The sequence below is a fragment of the Empidonax traillii genome, unplaced genomic scaffold (genome assembly GCF_003031625.1).
Source record: "Empidonax traillii isolate 1590-97213 ecotype Southwest subspecies unplaced genomic scaffold, ASM303162v1 scaffold1501:size99685, whole genome shotgun sequence".
Classification (NCBI taxonomy): domain Eukaryota; kingdom Metazoa; phylum Chordata; class Aves; order Passeriformes; family Tyrannidae; genus Empidonax; species Empidonax traillii.
Genome location: NW_020956694.1, coordinates 65,779 through 81,677, shown reverse-complemented (window position 1 = coordinate 81,677; position 15,899 = coordinate 65,779). Strand labels below are relative to the sequence as shown.

The 15,899-nt window shown below is 40.2% G+C and overlaps 1 protein-coding gene across 1 annotated transcript in view; it reads right to left on the bottom strand.

Annotated features, from left to right (window-relative positions):
• USP34 (ubiquitin specific peptidase 34) overlaps window positions 1-15,899 on the bottom strand; it is a gene marked incomplete at its 5' end in the record, with an annotated part of 80,352 nt that overhangs the window by 16,498 nt on the left and 47,955 nt on the right. The window contains 21 exons of the mRNA XM_027907621.1: window positions 198-272; window positions 359-527; window positions 1,416-1,501; window positions 2,627-2,707; window positions 3,904-3,969; window positions 4,320-4,367; window positions 4,470-4,545; window positions 4,658-4,722; window positions 5,528-5,623; window positions 5,723-5,776; window positions 6,755-6,833; window positions 7,453-7,606; window positions 7,875-8,047; window positions 8,742-8,836; window positions 9,282-9,359; window positions 9,462-9,518; window positions 9,609-9,755; window positions 10,746-10,811; window positions 11,224-11,387; window positions 14,002-14,185; window positions 15,719-15,839. Of these exons, the coding sequence (XP_027763422.1) occupies window positions 198-272; window positions 359-527; window positions 1,416-1,501; window positions 2,627-2,707; window positions 3,904-3,969; window positions 4,320-4,367; window positions 4,470-4,545; window positions 4,658-4,722; window positions 5,528-5,623; window positions 5,723-5,776; window positions 6,755-6,833; window positions 7,453-7,606; window positions 7,875-8,047; window positions 8,742-8,836; window positions 9,282-9,359; window positions 9,462-9,518; window positions 9,609-9,755; window positions 10,746-10,811; window positions 11,224-11,387; window positions 14,002-14,185; window positions 15,719-15,839 (2,134 nt within the window). The remainder of the gene's footprint in view (window positions 1-197; window positions 273-358; window positions 528-1,415; window positions 1,502-2,626; window positions 2,708-3,903; window positions 3,970-4,319; window positions 4,368-4,469; window positions 4,546-4,657; window positions 4,723-5,527; window positions 5,624-5,722; window positions 5,777-6,754; window positions 6,834-7,452; window positions 7,607-7,874; window positions 8,048-8,741; window positions 8,837-9,281; window positions 9,360-9,461; window positions 9,519-9,608; window positions 9,756-10,745; window positions 10,812-11,223; window positions 11,388-14,001; window positions 14,186-15,718; window positions 15,840-15,899) is intronic.

Below are 15,899 nucleotides of genomic sequence, written 5' to 3'. Positions count from 1 at the left end.
TTTTTTTTTTTTTTTTTTTTTTTAAATATCACCTAAACATTGAAAAAATAGTATCATTTATGTAACTGAAGTATTGCATAATTGTAATGGAGCAATTTTAATTTCCCAGCTAAAAGACGGTTCAAGAGACAGAGCACTAATGATCAGATGCAAAACGTGAAAAACTGGTGTTTTTCATCCAAGACATTCAAACTCACATTTTCAGGTCCTTTAGTTCCCATGTAGAAATGGACCATTGTGGAGATGGCTTGGAGCGAGAGCAGGAACTGGCTCTGGAACACAGGGGGTGTGGAATTACTGCCTGACCCCCACGTGCACATCCAGAGCTGATTCCCCCAAAACCCAGGCATGGACTCACCTCCTCTTCCCCCATTTTGGCAAATTCATAAAGGAAGGCAAAGTATTCAGTGAGGTGTTTGCTGTGGGGTTTCACCCCGTGCTCCATGATGGACAGGAGGGTCTTCACGAAGCGCGTGACGCACGAGCGGCTGCCGATGTCCTCCACCGGGCCGTCCATGTCATCAGAGCTGCACCCAAACAAAAACCCAGCAGTCAGGGATTTCATGGATGTACAAACACGGAGCATAAAGTCAGCCTGAACCAGCCACAAATTAATAAATTCACAAAAAAATCCCTGTTTGCTTCTCTGCCCCTTTCTCCTCTGCCGGGTCCAGCCCAGATCACACCACGTGTTATTATTCATCTGCTCCTGGCTGGATCTTATCACCCAACAGAGGCTTTGCAGGTCAGGCTTCCAGAGAAAATAAAATCCTGTCTTTTGTCACAAAAACTGTATCTTCATGTCCTGAGTTTTGATATGGCAGCACAGTTATTAATTACAGTTATTACTGCCATTTTCACTCGGGGGAAAATCACAAGCTTAGCATAAGAGTAAAAGAAAAACCACTTTCTTCCTCTTCTCATTATGTATCCAAAAGTGTTTAACTATTTCAGAATTGGAGCTAAAGTGACAGTTTTCTTGGGAGTAAGCAGAACCAAACAGAATCCAAGAGGGTTCTCCCTACTTTTTGACAAGAACTGTGATTTACTTACAGGACTTGCCTCTCTCCTCCAGCCTTCCTTTACTGCGTGTGCAAGTTAAAAAGTGCCCCCACATCCCATTGCCAGTAGGATTCCCAAGTTCTAAGCAGTGAGATTTACACTTGCAGGGTACTACTGACAGGGAAAATACAGACCATACTGAAAACCTATCTAAGAGAAGAAATATTCCAAAGAGTGTCTCTTCAGACAGTTGCTTTTGCAACCCTAACAGTACTTTTAAATAAATCAGAGCAGTTTTCGGGCAGAATAATAAAGGCCAATTAAATGAACACCATTTTAGGTTTCCATGACTGAGTAATTCATTAGTAAGCAATGCAGAGAACAATGAGAAGTTCCCAGGGATTGTGTTTTACCAGTCTTCCATTCCTGGCTGCAGATAAAGGTGTGCATGGACCGGCCTCAGCCTCTGGATGACGTGGATGCACAAGCGCTGGAACATCTGCAGAGGGAGAAGGGAATGAGCTCCACGTGGTCCAAGATGTGTTTTCTAAGCAAAGAACAGTCTGTCCCCCCCAATCCCACTTCCAGCTCTTCACAACTTCAAAGGTAAAGCTGAGACTGAGAGCCCACAGTGCATTTCTGTCCCATCTGAACAGATCAAACCTGGTTTTTATAAAGAGATCCCACAGAGGAACCTAAAACCAGCTTTTAATATCGGTGTGCACTCTACACTCCTGAAACACAACCTTACACTGCTGCTCATAGATGTTATTTTCTTCTTCCACCTCCATTTTCTGAAATGCTTTGATATTTTTGGCAAGATTTTTATTTTAATTTCCCCTCAGGCTTGTAAGAATTTATGTGGAAAGCTGAAGGAAATTCCTGCCAGGAATTATTTTATGTTGTAAAACATTCATGAGGATTTCAACTTTACCTAAGGCTTCGCTTTGAGTTTTCCCATGGAATATATTCCTTTACTGATGTGTTACATGTAGGAACTATGTATGGTTCCATATGGAAACATCCCTTCAATAATCAGATATTCTACTGAAGGATTCAGGTGAGATGACGCAAATGCTACAGTTTTTAACCTTAATAACTTGCAAAGAAAGTAGACTTGTAAGTAACACTGTTTACAGTTGTGTTTGTGAATGTCCAAATACTACTAATACTGGGGGATTTTTTAAATTTGCAGTATGTCCAGAAAAGGGTATTAACAAAACTTTGTGGCAGAATGTTATAAAATTAAATGTACCCCCAAAACTACTACAGAATTCCAAATGTACACAGTTAAATCTCTCCTATTTTCTGGATGTTTATCTTGATGAATTATTGCTGAACTCATTCACTTCTGTGTGAAGTGTTCAAACTTGCAGGGCTGATGAGGGAGTTGCAGAAACCTCGATTTGCATCTCTGGTGACATTTGTGGTCCTGCCTGTGCAGCCACGGCACTGCATTAATATCCACCGTGTTCCAAACACATTCCCTAAATCACACTCAAGAATGGAAAAGAATCCCACAATTACTGCACTAACCCAAACTTTCAGACCCGTTTTGTGCCATCAGAACTGTCCCTTTGTGTGTTCATGGCCCACCTGCCCTGGAGGGAACGTTTTTTCTTACCTGCCTCACAATCTGATTGGGACACTTTATTAGAATCTGCATTGGCCACCAATCATCATCAGCCATACGATCCAAAAACCACTGCAGAAGATACATACTGTGTTAGTTTTGTTCCCAAACTTGCTCTAGTCCAATCTTCTGTTTGCATGACATTAAAGGCTGAAGAGAAATCCATGTTACTTATTATTAAGGAATAGGCAAGTTTTAATCCAAGGGGAATCTAAAATGGCTTCTGTGCATGAAGGAATAAAGAAATCAAGATCAAGAGCAGCAAAAACACCAAGATAAATTTATATGCAGCATCTTCTCAGCCCTGTGTTCTGCATGCCATTAATTATCTGGAAGAACACACTTTAATCCTGAAAAGTGATGTCAACACAATAAAAACGATGCTTCCAATAAAGGATAAGCTGAAGAATCTTGTGGAGTTGTGATGGGATTAAACAGCAGTTTGTGAATTAGATCCCTTCTGCACTTATTTCAACATGTGGAAAAGCCCTCCTGCCTCCAGAGACCCAAAAGGTATAAAAAGCCAACAGGGAATGACTCACTGAGAGTTACACTCAGCAAGAACAGAGCTGAGTCTTGTGACTCACAGGGTTGTGGTTTAGTCCCAGGGAGAGACAGCTTAAAATCAAGAATTCATGTTCTTACTTTTATTTTAATTGCACCTGAGTGTTCTTTACTCCAGTAAAATATCTTTACTCAAAAGCCTCAGGACTGAGGGGAGTGTACCACCCAAATAATGAATGGTACACAACAATTTATCAGCCTAGACTTTTTAATAGAATTTAATACCTATAACAGAATGATTATTTTAATTCTTTTCTACTGAATAAGGTCTAATGCAAGACACAGTATGTGCTGGGCTGCTTGTACATTCAAACTGTCACAGAAAGCACCCCAAACTTCTCTTCAGATTGTTTTCACCGACACGAGAATTCTTTGCCTGCCCGTGACTGAATTGAAACATTTCTTAATTACACAACTCACGATGCAAACATCAATCAAATAAAGACACTGTGACGCTGCCTCTCTTATTCCAGTGACAAAATGATTTTGCCCTGTGGTCTCAACAGAGGTTTCTGCAAGTCAAAGTGCAGTCATTCCCCAGAATCTGCAGGGATCAGAGAGGACGAATCTCATCTCATAGTGCACAAATAACACCACATACAGCAGTTGATAGTCCAAAATATTCCAGGGATACGAACCTCCAGGAAAGTTAAACAATATATAGAAAGTTGGTTTGTACTTTGCTGAGTTCCTAAGTCACTTACTTCACAAGCTGCCTGACTGTTATTAAACTGTTTTGTTAACAGTTCAATCCACTGAAGCATTGTGGGCTGCAAAAAGAAACACAAAGAAAACTTAAAATAATGCTTTTCAACTTCGCCTTTAAACACTTTTAAATGGTTAGGCAGAACATCAAATCTTAAGAATAGAGACAATAAATTTTATAAATTAGTAATACATTGCACTGACCAAAAAATACGGACATTTTTACACATCCATTTTATTCCACTGTGCAGTGCTCACTGTAAATGTGTTAAATGACATTAATGGCTCCTTAAATATTTAATCTGCATTGTCTATGCTACTCAAAAATCACACTTCTAAAACGAAAAGCACAGAACTACTTCTCGCTCTCTACTCATGCAGCTACTCGATAAGAGTTTACAAGGAAATAAAATACCTTTTCCTTTGAATGAATAAACGTCTCTAGCACAAAGGAAGTGCTTAACTGGAAAAAAAAAATGGCACCGTTAATTTAGAATGCAGGACTGAAAAATGCAAACAAGGGAAAGGTTAATTTGTGAGATGACAGATTTTGGGGAATTCTTACCTTTGCTGTCATCAGAGAAACCGCTTTGGGATCTGGGAGCGTGCTTGGGATGCTACTACACAACTGCCACATAAACCTAGAGTCAGTAATTTGATTTTGTTAATTAAAATAAACAATGAAAATCTGCAAGAAGAAAAGAAGCGTTACGATTACATTTTTAAAGAGGGGAAAAAAAAAAACAAACTTACCCAAAATATGTATGCTCAAAAATGTTCTTGTCTTGAAGAAACTGCATGTTATCATGCCATATCCACTGAAGAAAAAATGCTAACATCAGATACAAGACAGCAGTTTATTTCACTACTTAAGTATGATTTTAAGAGTATTTAAATGTTTGCCATGGTTAAAAAAAAAAAAAAATCAATTTATTTTTTTTTTTCCTTGTGAAAAATTATTTTTGGAAGCATTTTCTCTTCTTTCTGGGACCTCATTTTTACAACTTTATTCAGACTTTTAGGTTGGAATTTGGAGAACTGGTCCAACATGTTGAAAAAAACCCACAGTTCAACCCCAACTGAAGCTGAACCCGAAGCTTGATGAGCTCTGTGCCCTTCCAATAATTCCTGAAGAGTGAGGTTTGACTCTCCCTCCTTCACCAGAACAGGATTTCATTTCAGCTCCTTCTGCCCCTCTCTCCAAAGTGATTTTTGGGACCAAATCTGTTCAGAGCGCTTTTCACATAAAAACAGCTTAAAACTTCAACTCTGATAAAATCTTTCAATATTTTTAAGACTGAGAAGGATAAAAAAGCATGATGTGATTTGCTGGCAAGGCATGAAGAGTCTTTTTAAGTTCAGAACCTGAAATGTGGCTAAAGCGATATTTTTGGCCAGGGGGGGAGCAGGGATACGTTTTATCCAGGTGATAAAAAAAGGGATATATTGGGGATAAAATGAGAAAAAAAAATTCTAAATCTTAATTTCTTTCCTATCCCATGACAGCGAGAAGACTGTCACCTTAGAGAGTGACGTCATTTTTGGCTTTCCCACGTTTAATCAGCTTTCTGACGCGTCTGGGGCTTTTCAAAGCGGCGTTAAAAAAACAAATCAAACTTGTACCTCCAGCAATTCTGACGAGACATCAAATTTGTAGTCTCTGCCATTTTCCTCCTCTGGCTCCATCCGTTTATAAAACAGCATGTAAGCACTGTGTGTCTTGGGAGAGAAAAACAGCTCGATCATTTACACTTCGGAGAGGCGCAGCAGGCAATCAGAAACGCGAGAACACGACAAGGGGGTCGGAAGGGAAAATACCTTTTCAAAGGAGAAGTCCATAAATTTATCAGTAACAGAATCGTAAGTTTTGGTCTGTCAGGAAGAAAGTAAAGCCATTAATTACAAGGGTTTTTTAATTTGGGATAAACGTGAACTGTTTCATGCCATTTGCACAGAGGAGTCTTGTTTTTTTTTTTTTTTCCTTTTCCAGTGCCTTATCCTGATTTTTCAAGGCTGTTCTGCCATCCTGTGACCTACATCCCAAGCAGTTTCCTGTCTCATCCATCTCCCTGACACTTCTTATCTTCTTAGGCACCTGAAGGTGTTTTATCCTTTTCCCAAATTAAATAACTCTTTTGTTTTATTTCTGCATCTTGCCTTTGTCAGACAAGAAGTCTTCTTCTGCACAGAACTGCTTTAGTAAGATCCTGTTATTTATTATGTGGTTTCCATCATGATTTACAGTTGTAAATACAAATAATGACCAATCTGAGCATAACCCGAGAGCATTTGAGTGTTATGCAGTTACTGGTATTAACACTGTTGTAAAAATATTCCAACTGAGGTCACACAGGATCCAAAATCTCTGCTCTTCCACATCAGGCATAAGCTGCAACTAATTATTCCTTCCATCGATGCTCTGAGCAAAACAGCCATTCCAGTGAAGGATCCCCAAATTAGCTGCATACTCACTCTTTTATAACTACATAAATAGTATGATAAACCCCAGACAGAGTAAAGAAATACCTCCTCACTGGAGAGACTTCACTAATTAACTTTGCTTCATTAGTAACACTTATACTACTGGGTATTATAAGTATTATTATATGTACTATGTAGTATATATACTATTAGTAATACTTACAGCAATACTCCTAATATACTAATTATTACTAACATAGCAATACTTTACTACTGTAATACTTATATTATTACTTATACAGGAGTATATATTTTCCCTTTAAAACCCCATAAAAATGCCTGGATTGGAACACATTGGAACAGATATTTTAAGCAGCTGAACGTGACAAAAATTCAAGTCACAGCTTTCTGATGCATAAAATAACTTACAGTCATTTCTCCCCCAAAACACTCCGAAGCCAGCTGGGCAGAATCAAAGGGTTTCACTTCAGCATCATTGAACAGGTACCTGTTGAACAGAGAGCTGTGAAACAACTGCTGCTCATCCCTGAGGGCAAAGAAAGCCTCAGGAGCTCCTCAAGTGATTCCTTGGAGGATTCCCATTAATTCCTAATGTCTTGCTGGGATCACAGGAAATGAAAAACTGAGCCCAAAAGTGATTTCCTTCCAATAAGATGAGAGAAAGTGGTGAAATACTCCTGTTTTTCTAGAGAAGAGGAATAGAGGAAATCCTGTCTCCTCTTGCAGGGCCTCAGTGAGCAGTGGAAATGTCCCCTGAAGAAACGACAAGTGGAAGGTGTTCCCTGGCAAGCCCCTCCTCCTGGCCATGCCCACACCTCTCCCCTTCCCTGAATTCCACAGTCAGGAATGGAGCTGATTTTAGAAAGGACAATCTTCCTGTTCTTTTGGACTGGAATGGATTAAAATCCAGGCCCATCAGGAAGCTGTGATGTAAGGCCACCCCTGTGCCCGAGGCACTGCACAACTGTCCCACCTCCAGCAAACTAACCTGTAATAAATGGTAATAAATTAACCAAATTCCTAGAGCAACCTACAGCACATATCCCCTAATAAATGTCGAGGCAGAACAGCTGACAAATCCCAAAATGCTGGTGTGCAGAGCTCACCATTTGTTGTTTTTGTAGGCGTGGGGATTGACAATGTCTCTGATGAAGCTGTAGTAGTGCCCCCCATCCGCTGTTCCCGTGTGAACTGTCACACCGATCAGGTCGTACTCGTAACTTTCAGTCTCTTTCAAATATCCTCCATCTTCCTTAAAACCTGGAATAATTCAACACAATGTTTAATCATTTATTTCCTAGACACCCCAGCTTCAAAGTGCACGTAACTATTTGCAGGTTCTTTCACATTTTAAACACGGATTCGAATTGAGAAGTAAATGAAACCAAAAATAATCGGCCTTTTTTTAATACACGAAATACAAGTGTGAGACTTTGAGAATACTGATTTTAAAAAGAAAACCAGTTTGCTTCTGGTTCTACAGAAAGTGATGCGCAGATCAAAGGGACAAAGCCTGTTGAATCCACACCTTCCTTCCTGTCGTTTTTCCCCATGAGGAAATCTTCGGTGTAAGGGGTCATATCCAAGCGTAACGGGAAGGAAAAGTGGGTGTTGACTTTCTCCTTCATCATGGTCACCATGTTAAACGTGTATCTCATGGTGTTGAAGCTTAAGATGCGAGGTAGTTTCTTAAAACACGCCCTGAGGGAGCAGAAATAATTCTGGTTGACAAAAGCTAAGCAGGGTGAAGTGAATTCTCACAGAGGTTTTAAGCATTTATTTCAACTCGAATATTGGAGATATGTTCTAAATAAATGCATACAAATGTGTCACATAAATATAAAGTTCAGCTCTCACCGTGCCCCAGAGCAGAGCAGATTAACTGGCAGCAGAAAGGTCACACTGAGCTCATTGAAAAACTCGATTTAGGCTCTCACTGTACTTGGGAAGAGCTGTCAAATTTACTCATATGGCACAAACAACAATTTCCCCCAGTGAGCCATGGATGAATTTAACAGTGAAACCTCCTCACTGCAGGGAGTTCAAATATGTCTTCTAAAATAAAAGTTTCCAGGCAGAACATCTCTCGTATTCAATCTCATAAACTTTACAATAATGATTTTCAGCTTAGTCTTTCACCCATGTAATTTAAAAACAAACTATGAGGTCTTCCAACTCTAAAGAAGAAATTTGGTAGTTTATTCAGACAACATAACGTTTTAATCTACTTTCTCTTTATCAGCAGACATAGAAACATTTTGAAAGCTAATTTTAATTAGGCAACTTGAGGTGATGTATAAAACCCAAGCAATTATCCTGCATAATGAGCAACCCAGTGATTTCAGCAACTCACTGAAAAGATCCCTTAGGAATGGTAATTTATTTTTCCTCATACCTTTTCTCAGCCCTCACTTTCTTCCCACAGTGAGAACACGTGTACATGTTGTCACCTTCCAAAGTATCCTTAATGGTTACTTCATCAAGAGATTCCTACAGATAATAAACAAAAAAGGAGTTGACATTTATTTTGGACCTTTCTGTATCTCTGGCTTGCTTTCCAAGCCCCTCCCTTTCAATCTTAAATTAAGTTTAATTAACATTTAAATGGTCAAAATGTAGAATTATGCTGGTGTAAGCTTTAAATTTACTTAATAAGCAGTTGTACTGGTATTGTTCTCCCTTAAAAGTGGCCACAGCCTGTTTAAAACCCAGAAATAAGCAGTGATTATTGACTGGAACACAAGCTTTAGTCAGTGCCAAATGGCCCCAGCTGAGGGCACATTGCATTGAAACCAAATAACCTCGTAATATCAACCTCGAAACTAGCCAAAATGCAACAAAATTCAATATTCAACAGTGTGGGGGGAAATTTAGAACTGCCATTTATAACTGATGGCCGTGACCTGTGACCACATCTCAGCCTGGCATTACTCACATAAATATTCTTCATATCTGCCACCTGGCACCTCACAGTGTAGAATTCCTCTGCTGTCTGACTGACATGCTCACAGTCCTAAAGCACACCAGGGGAACAGAAAAGCAGTGAAACAACTGTTTGGACACGTCAGGAAAAAAGAAAGTCTTTAAAAGCCAAGGTTGGAAAAGGAACACTTACCAGAGAAACAACATTGTTGGTGATGACGCCTCCGAACAAACTTTTCACTGTGTTTTTCTGTGAACGAATCGATAAATTCTGTCAAGGAAATTTGAGCAAACCCGTAAGTTTTCCAGCTCCCTTTTTTGCTCCCTCTTAAGAACTCACCAGCTCTGGAGACATCTCTTCTATTTTTGTGATCAGGTCAGTGAAGAACTCGGTCATGTCCTTCTGCTCCCCGGTGTTCAGGGGCTGCTTATCCATGGTGTAGGTTTTACAGAAAGGCCTGGGATTGTAGGCCTTGCATTCACTTTCCTGGAGGGGAAAAAAAAGATACCAAGCAAAAGCCAATCAGCACAAATCCTTTGAGTTTGAAGTTGCACAGATGTTATCTGTTTAGAAAAGAACGTATTTTGGACACAGTATGTCCCATATGCTAATTATTAACAGCTGGTTTAGGTGCTAAATGCTCCTGTGAAATTATCATTATTAGTAGTATTATATTATTAAAGTATCATTGGGAGAAAAGTGTTCAGTAATACTTGATAGATATTAAAATGAATTATTAAAATAAAGCTCCTTGGCTGAAGATGTGACACATCCACTTGCTGCCTATCTCTTTGGATACAAAACATGAGGAATATCAGCTTGGATTTTTGGATTTCTGGATTTCTGGACCCTGCTGACTTCAATTTGCCAACTCAATCCTCAATGACTCCTCTGTGATTATCAGCTGGTTCCCAACTGGATGTGTTTAGCCAGAGAAAAGAATCTGCAGTAGAAAGCAATTCTTTAGAATCCCTTTTCCACTGCCCTGCACTCTGGGAATGCACAACAATCTGCAGCACAAGGAACTCTGTGGGAAACAACATATTCTTGTCAGGATGTGTAGCCAGACAGTACTTCCTGTAAATACTGCCTGGTTTGGAACACAGTCTTTCTTCAAGGTGTAAAAATTGGTAAATCTCTGTAGGATTCAGGTTCCTATATTATTTTCTGCTTATGTAAATATCTGGATTTATTTTTTTTTCCTATGATTCATGGCAGGCATTGCATGTCAAAATTCCTTTCCCCTACTTGTCTTCAAGGTAGTTATGAATTTCTTATACAAAAGCCACTGTGAGGGCACACAGCTCTCTCCTCAGTTGTCTTTTCTCATTATTTCAGACTTTGTCTCACTGTTTTTCCAGCAGTGAACACACCTGGGAACTGCCTTTATTGTGTTTGATCCTGGAATCCCAAATTTTAGCTGCTTCTTAATGCTTCAACAGATTAATCCCTCAAATACCCCTCTTTCATACCTACCATTAAGTATGTAAACATTTTCTGGAGTTCTAGGAGAGTGGTCTTGTGTTTCATATCTTCTGAATACTGAAAGAAATGAATAAAAGACGCCTTTTAATGTCAAAAATAGACATTAAAAGATGTAACAACCAAACAAAAAACCCAACCCCTTTATTATGGGCAATTAAGCAAAATGATTCTGTACAAGGACACATGGTCTACTGTTTAAAACTTATATTTTTTAGATTTATTTTACACCTTTTTTGGTCCACATGAAACCTAATATTCCTCTCATTATATAGGTGAGGGACCAAAATGAAGCTTTCTCTTTACAACAAATAACTGAAAGTGATAATACAGTATTTCTAGAAGTTAACCAATGTATAGCAATTTACAGGACCTGCTGTACTTGTGGTGGCACAAGATAAATATTCATTTGTAAACATACACTTGACACACCATCAATCCCCCCCAGGGACACAGGAGCCCCCCCAGGTACCTTTGCAGTGAAAATGGCTTGTCTGGCCTCTGGGATCATGTAGAGCTGCTGGATGGTGGAGGCCAAGTAACAGGTGGCTCCGAGATTGGTCAGACCCACGAAGCGACACTCGGCGCGGACGTCGTCGTGGGGCCAATAATCCCATTTGTAGGGGGCGTGGGAAGCTGTGACGACACAAGCAGGAGATCAAAAATCAACTCCAAGTGCAATCAGCACAAACATAAGTGCAATTTAAAGCTTTCTTAAAGCTTTTCACACCAATCAAATGTGTCCTGGTTATGCTCTGTACGAGCCAGACCGTGCCTGATCTTCAGGAAAATCCCTTCCCTGCTGCAAGGATTGGTTGGGTTTCCCAAAGCACATCAAGGAGTGAATCAAGATTGAAAAGGATATTTGCTTTTCCTGGAAGTTTTCTATTCCTTTAGGTTTCCTACCAGACACAGCCATGCATTCCTGCCACGGGAAGGCACCAGACGAGCTCGGCAAGTCTGGCAGGCTCTGTTAATAAGCCAAGAAATCAGAAAACGGGAACGTTCTCCTCATCTGCCAGTCAAGAAGATGGGAACCAGACTAGACAAACCATTTGTAAGTGGTTAGTGCTGCAAATAATTCAGTACCTCTGCTGAAGTGCATGTTTAGAGAGAGAAAAAATAATTCCAAAAAAAGCAGACAGGATTTATCACACAATCCATAAAAGCTGTGGGGGTTCAAGACTGAAATTTTAAATCCTTAATTATTCTGTCGCAGATTAAAGGCTCCTCCAGGGTTCTCCTCAACTCCTACAACCAGAGAGAAATTCAGGAAACTCTTGGGCTGGTTGGCTCAGAGCTCATCAAGCTGTAAATGCAGGGAAATCACCTGAGCTTTCTGCACTCCATGGGAACAGTTGGGAATATCTTCCACCTCCTTCAATCCAGCAAATAGCTGGGTTGAAGGAGGTGGAAGATCCTCCCAGCTGTTCAAAGAGCATCCAGAAATTGGGCAAGGAACTTCTCAGGAAGATGCTGTTTTCTCTCCACCCTGGCATTTTGTAAATTTGTCTTAATTTGCATAATAGAAGTTTTTCCTTCTCCCACATGGGTCTTAACTAGAAAGGTAAATCTGAGGCTCATTCCTGTCAATCCTCTTTATTCCTCCCTGTTGTTATAGAAACAGCCTTTTCTCAGGAAGAGATGGGGAAACTCGAAACCAAACTTGCAATATTCCTGTTCTATTTTAAGCAGAGCAAAACTGATTCTTTCCTCTTTGAGTGACTGTGATTTTTTCTCTGTATTCCACCTCGGGATGATGCTTTTTGCTCCAACCATCACACCAGACAGGATTTTAAGTTTCCTGGGGAGCAAAGCAGCTGTTTCTTGTTTCCCTCCTTTGACCTGAAGGGTTTTATTGGTTTTTAAAGAAAGTGAAACTCCGAAACAGTGCAAGAAATTTTATGAACAACTGAGGGGACTAAATCTAACCCTCAGTAATATCAGAGCCTGCACAAACTGCCAGTTAATAAAATATGTTCAAACCAAGGACAGGATGGAAATTTAGAATATTTTCTTTAATGTTTCTCATAAGGAGAGTGGAGAGACAGGCCTAAGACTAAGATTTTGAAAGACTCGGATTACAGAGCTGAGCAAAGTGGAAAAATCCAGTTTGAAGACTCTTTGGATCACAATAAGACTTTAAACAAATGAGGGATCACAAGTCCTGTGCTGGTTGCTCATCACAAAGAGAGAACAGCTCTCTGCCAGTTGTAATAAAATCACCATCCCTGCAGTGAGATATTCTGGATATGGAGCAGGGACACGGAGCAGATGGTTCTGGAGGACTCAAAAAGGAGCAAACAATCCAGAGAAGAGATTTGGAAGAAGGTAACAACTGTGGTAAATGTTAAAGAAAACTTCAGCACTGAGGAATGAGTGGGATTTGGAGGAAAATACTGATGTAAAAAATGAATGACTGCACTGGAGAGATACAACAACCTCAGCAAACAGAAATATCCAGTATTTTCATTAAATATATTCTTCATAACATTTCCCCTGAACACAGGACACTCTGGAAGGCCCCAGGCATTTGAGAACAGAGCATAAAACATTATTAGGATCTAATCTCCCTTTTGCTTCCCACATTGTAAGGCACTAAAGCAATTCCACAGATTATAATGCATCACAAATCCTCAGGTCACAAGAATTTAACCTGGGCACGTGAAAGGAAACCTGGCAAGCTAAAAACACACAATGAGAATTTGCCAATCAAAGATGAAATATTAAATAACTTCAGATTTTGGTCATTTCCACAATATACATGGAATTGTGGTTCCAAGACACGGAAGCCAAGAGGCAGAACAAAGTTGTGTTAGCTGTGTGTGCTGGGAACAGGCTGAGGTCACTGCAGTGACATCAGAGGCTCTGAAAACACAGCAGTGCTGCCCAGAGCTAAAGCATCTACCTTAGTGTTATTTATATACTTTGGGTGTAAACATGCCATGTTTTTTCATGTTAGAGAGGGAAAACAGAAATTTAAATCCAGCACAAGCTGAAGGAGCATGTCAAATCCACTCTAACAGTGGAACACCTTGTGTTGGTGTCATTTGGCTGGTGTCATTTAACAGGGTCACATACCTTAAATAACCCCCATTTAAGAACAGAACTGATAATCAGACACAGGATTAAACCCACAGCTTGTCCAGGTGATGCTCTGTGAGCCTGCCCTGAGTGCTGGGGGCTGGGCAGTGCCACTCCAGCAGCAGTGGCCCCACCACCCTCCCCAGCTGCAATTGCAGGTGCTTACACTGCATGTGCTGGGCCATCACCCAGTTGTGGAGCAGCCTGTAGTTCTCCACGGAGCCCTTGACCATCTCCACCAGCAGGTCGTAGGCAGCAGCCCTGGAGGAGTGGGATTTGCACTTGGGCTGCTGTCTGTCCTTCAGGCTGGGCAGCAGGAACAGCAGATTGAAGATGTCCCTCAAAAACTCCTGGGAAACAGAGAAATCGGCACATTTAGCAGCTTGAAGGTATTCTCAAAAGATAAGTCATCTATTTACAAGCTTCTGAAGACCTTCTAGACCTCTATCATGCAGAATTTTCCAACCTGAATACAAGTTCTGAATTACCAATCCCAACAATTTATTCCCATAAAGTGCATTGTAACCACATTAGAGAGAGAAACACGTCCACTGAAAAATGACGACAAGTTGTGCTTGATTTATTTAATACATTTAATTTGTTAATTTAACAAAGACAGCACATAACCTTAATCACTGCTTGCTGGAGGTTTATGGGTCACTAATTATTCTTACAACACATTCCATGTGTACTTCTGGTATCCTTTGTACTCTTTCCTGTTTGGAATATTAACTGAGCTCTAAAATGCACAAAGCATGGCTGCACCAAGTCAAATTGCCTTTGGATAATAAATACATATTACTCTTACTTATCTTTACCACCCCAGATAATACACTAAAAAATTGTGAGGGATCTGCCTAAACATCAGCACCTTCTTTCTATGGAGATAATTAAAATAAAGACAAAAGTTAAATATTAAAAAAATAAGGAAAAAAAGGGGCCATAAACCATAAAACACTTTGCTCCAGCGTGCAGGGTAAGATGGGCAGTGATTATGCATGAAACACAAAATGGGACCTGTAAAGCTGGAAAATATTTGCCCAACACCAGTTTTGTTTACTCAGTCAGAGACGGAATCTGCAGGGAAGAAAAGGCCCAGCAAAGCATGGATTTGCCAGTGGATTTTCCTGGACAGTTTTGAACCAGCCTTGGCTCAGAGGGAAGCATCTGCTCTCACAATCCTGTTCTACTGCAAAAAACTCTTCCCCAATGCTCTTTATAATGTGTGCTTTTAATTGTACAGAGAATTCTTCTCATACTTTCTATATATCCAAGCTACATCAATCTGGCCTTTCCATACCCCTGCTATTTTAATTTCTACATCCTCCTCCACACTGCACTCGGTGAATTCTTACTCTAATTTAATCTGCAAGATCTCCACCCTTAAAATACACTTATTCCAGCAGAATGATAGCAGCAGCCTTTGAAAATGCTGGCAGCAATGTCACTTTATGGCAGGTACTGCACAATGTTGATATTATTATAACTTTTGGACAATTAAATTACCTTCAGGGCCATTTTACAGTAACAGAGTAAACAGAGGATACAAACACCATAACTGAATAGAGGGCCCTACATTTTTGATGAAACCTCACTGAAGGCCCAATAAAAAGCTCAGTACACTCTACAGAGAAAAACATCAGTTTAAATCAGCTTTTACACCTCAGAATTTTACTTTTTTTCTTTAGATAAACACAAAGCAGGATTTTTTAGCAACCTCCCCTGCCCCCCCCACTCTCCCACCTTACAGGAAGAACATAACAAATATGATACATTTTCAGATTTGGAGCTCTGCAAACAAAATGTTGCCAAAAAAGGTAAAACGAAGAGTGTGTAGTAACAAAAGATGAGATCAGTTTGATCTCTCAGGGGTCTTTTCTTACCTGGCCTTCCCGAGAAAACTTGAAGGGGGGTTTGTGCTTTATAACACTGGTGGCGAGACGGAGCAGCCCCGTCAGCCCATCGTCCTCTACGTTCCCATCCTGATGGTCCAGGATTTCCCTGCTGCACAGACACACAGACAGGCAAGAACTGTCACAACTCTGCCCCACTGGCAGTGAATAC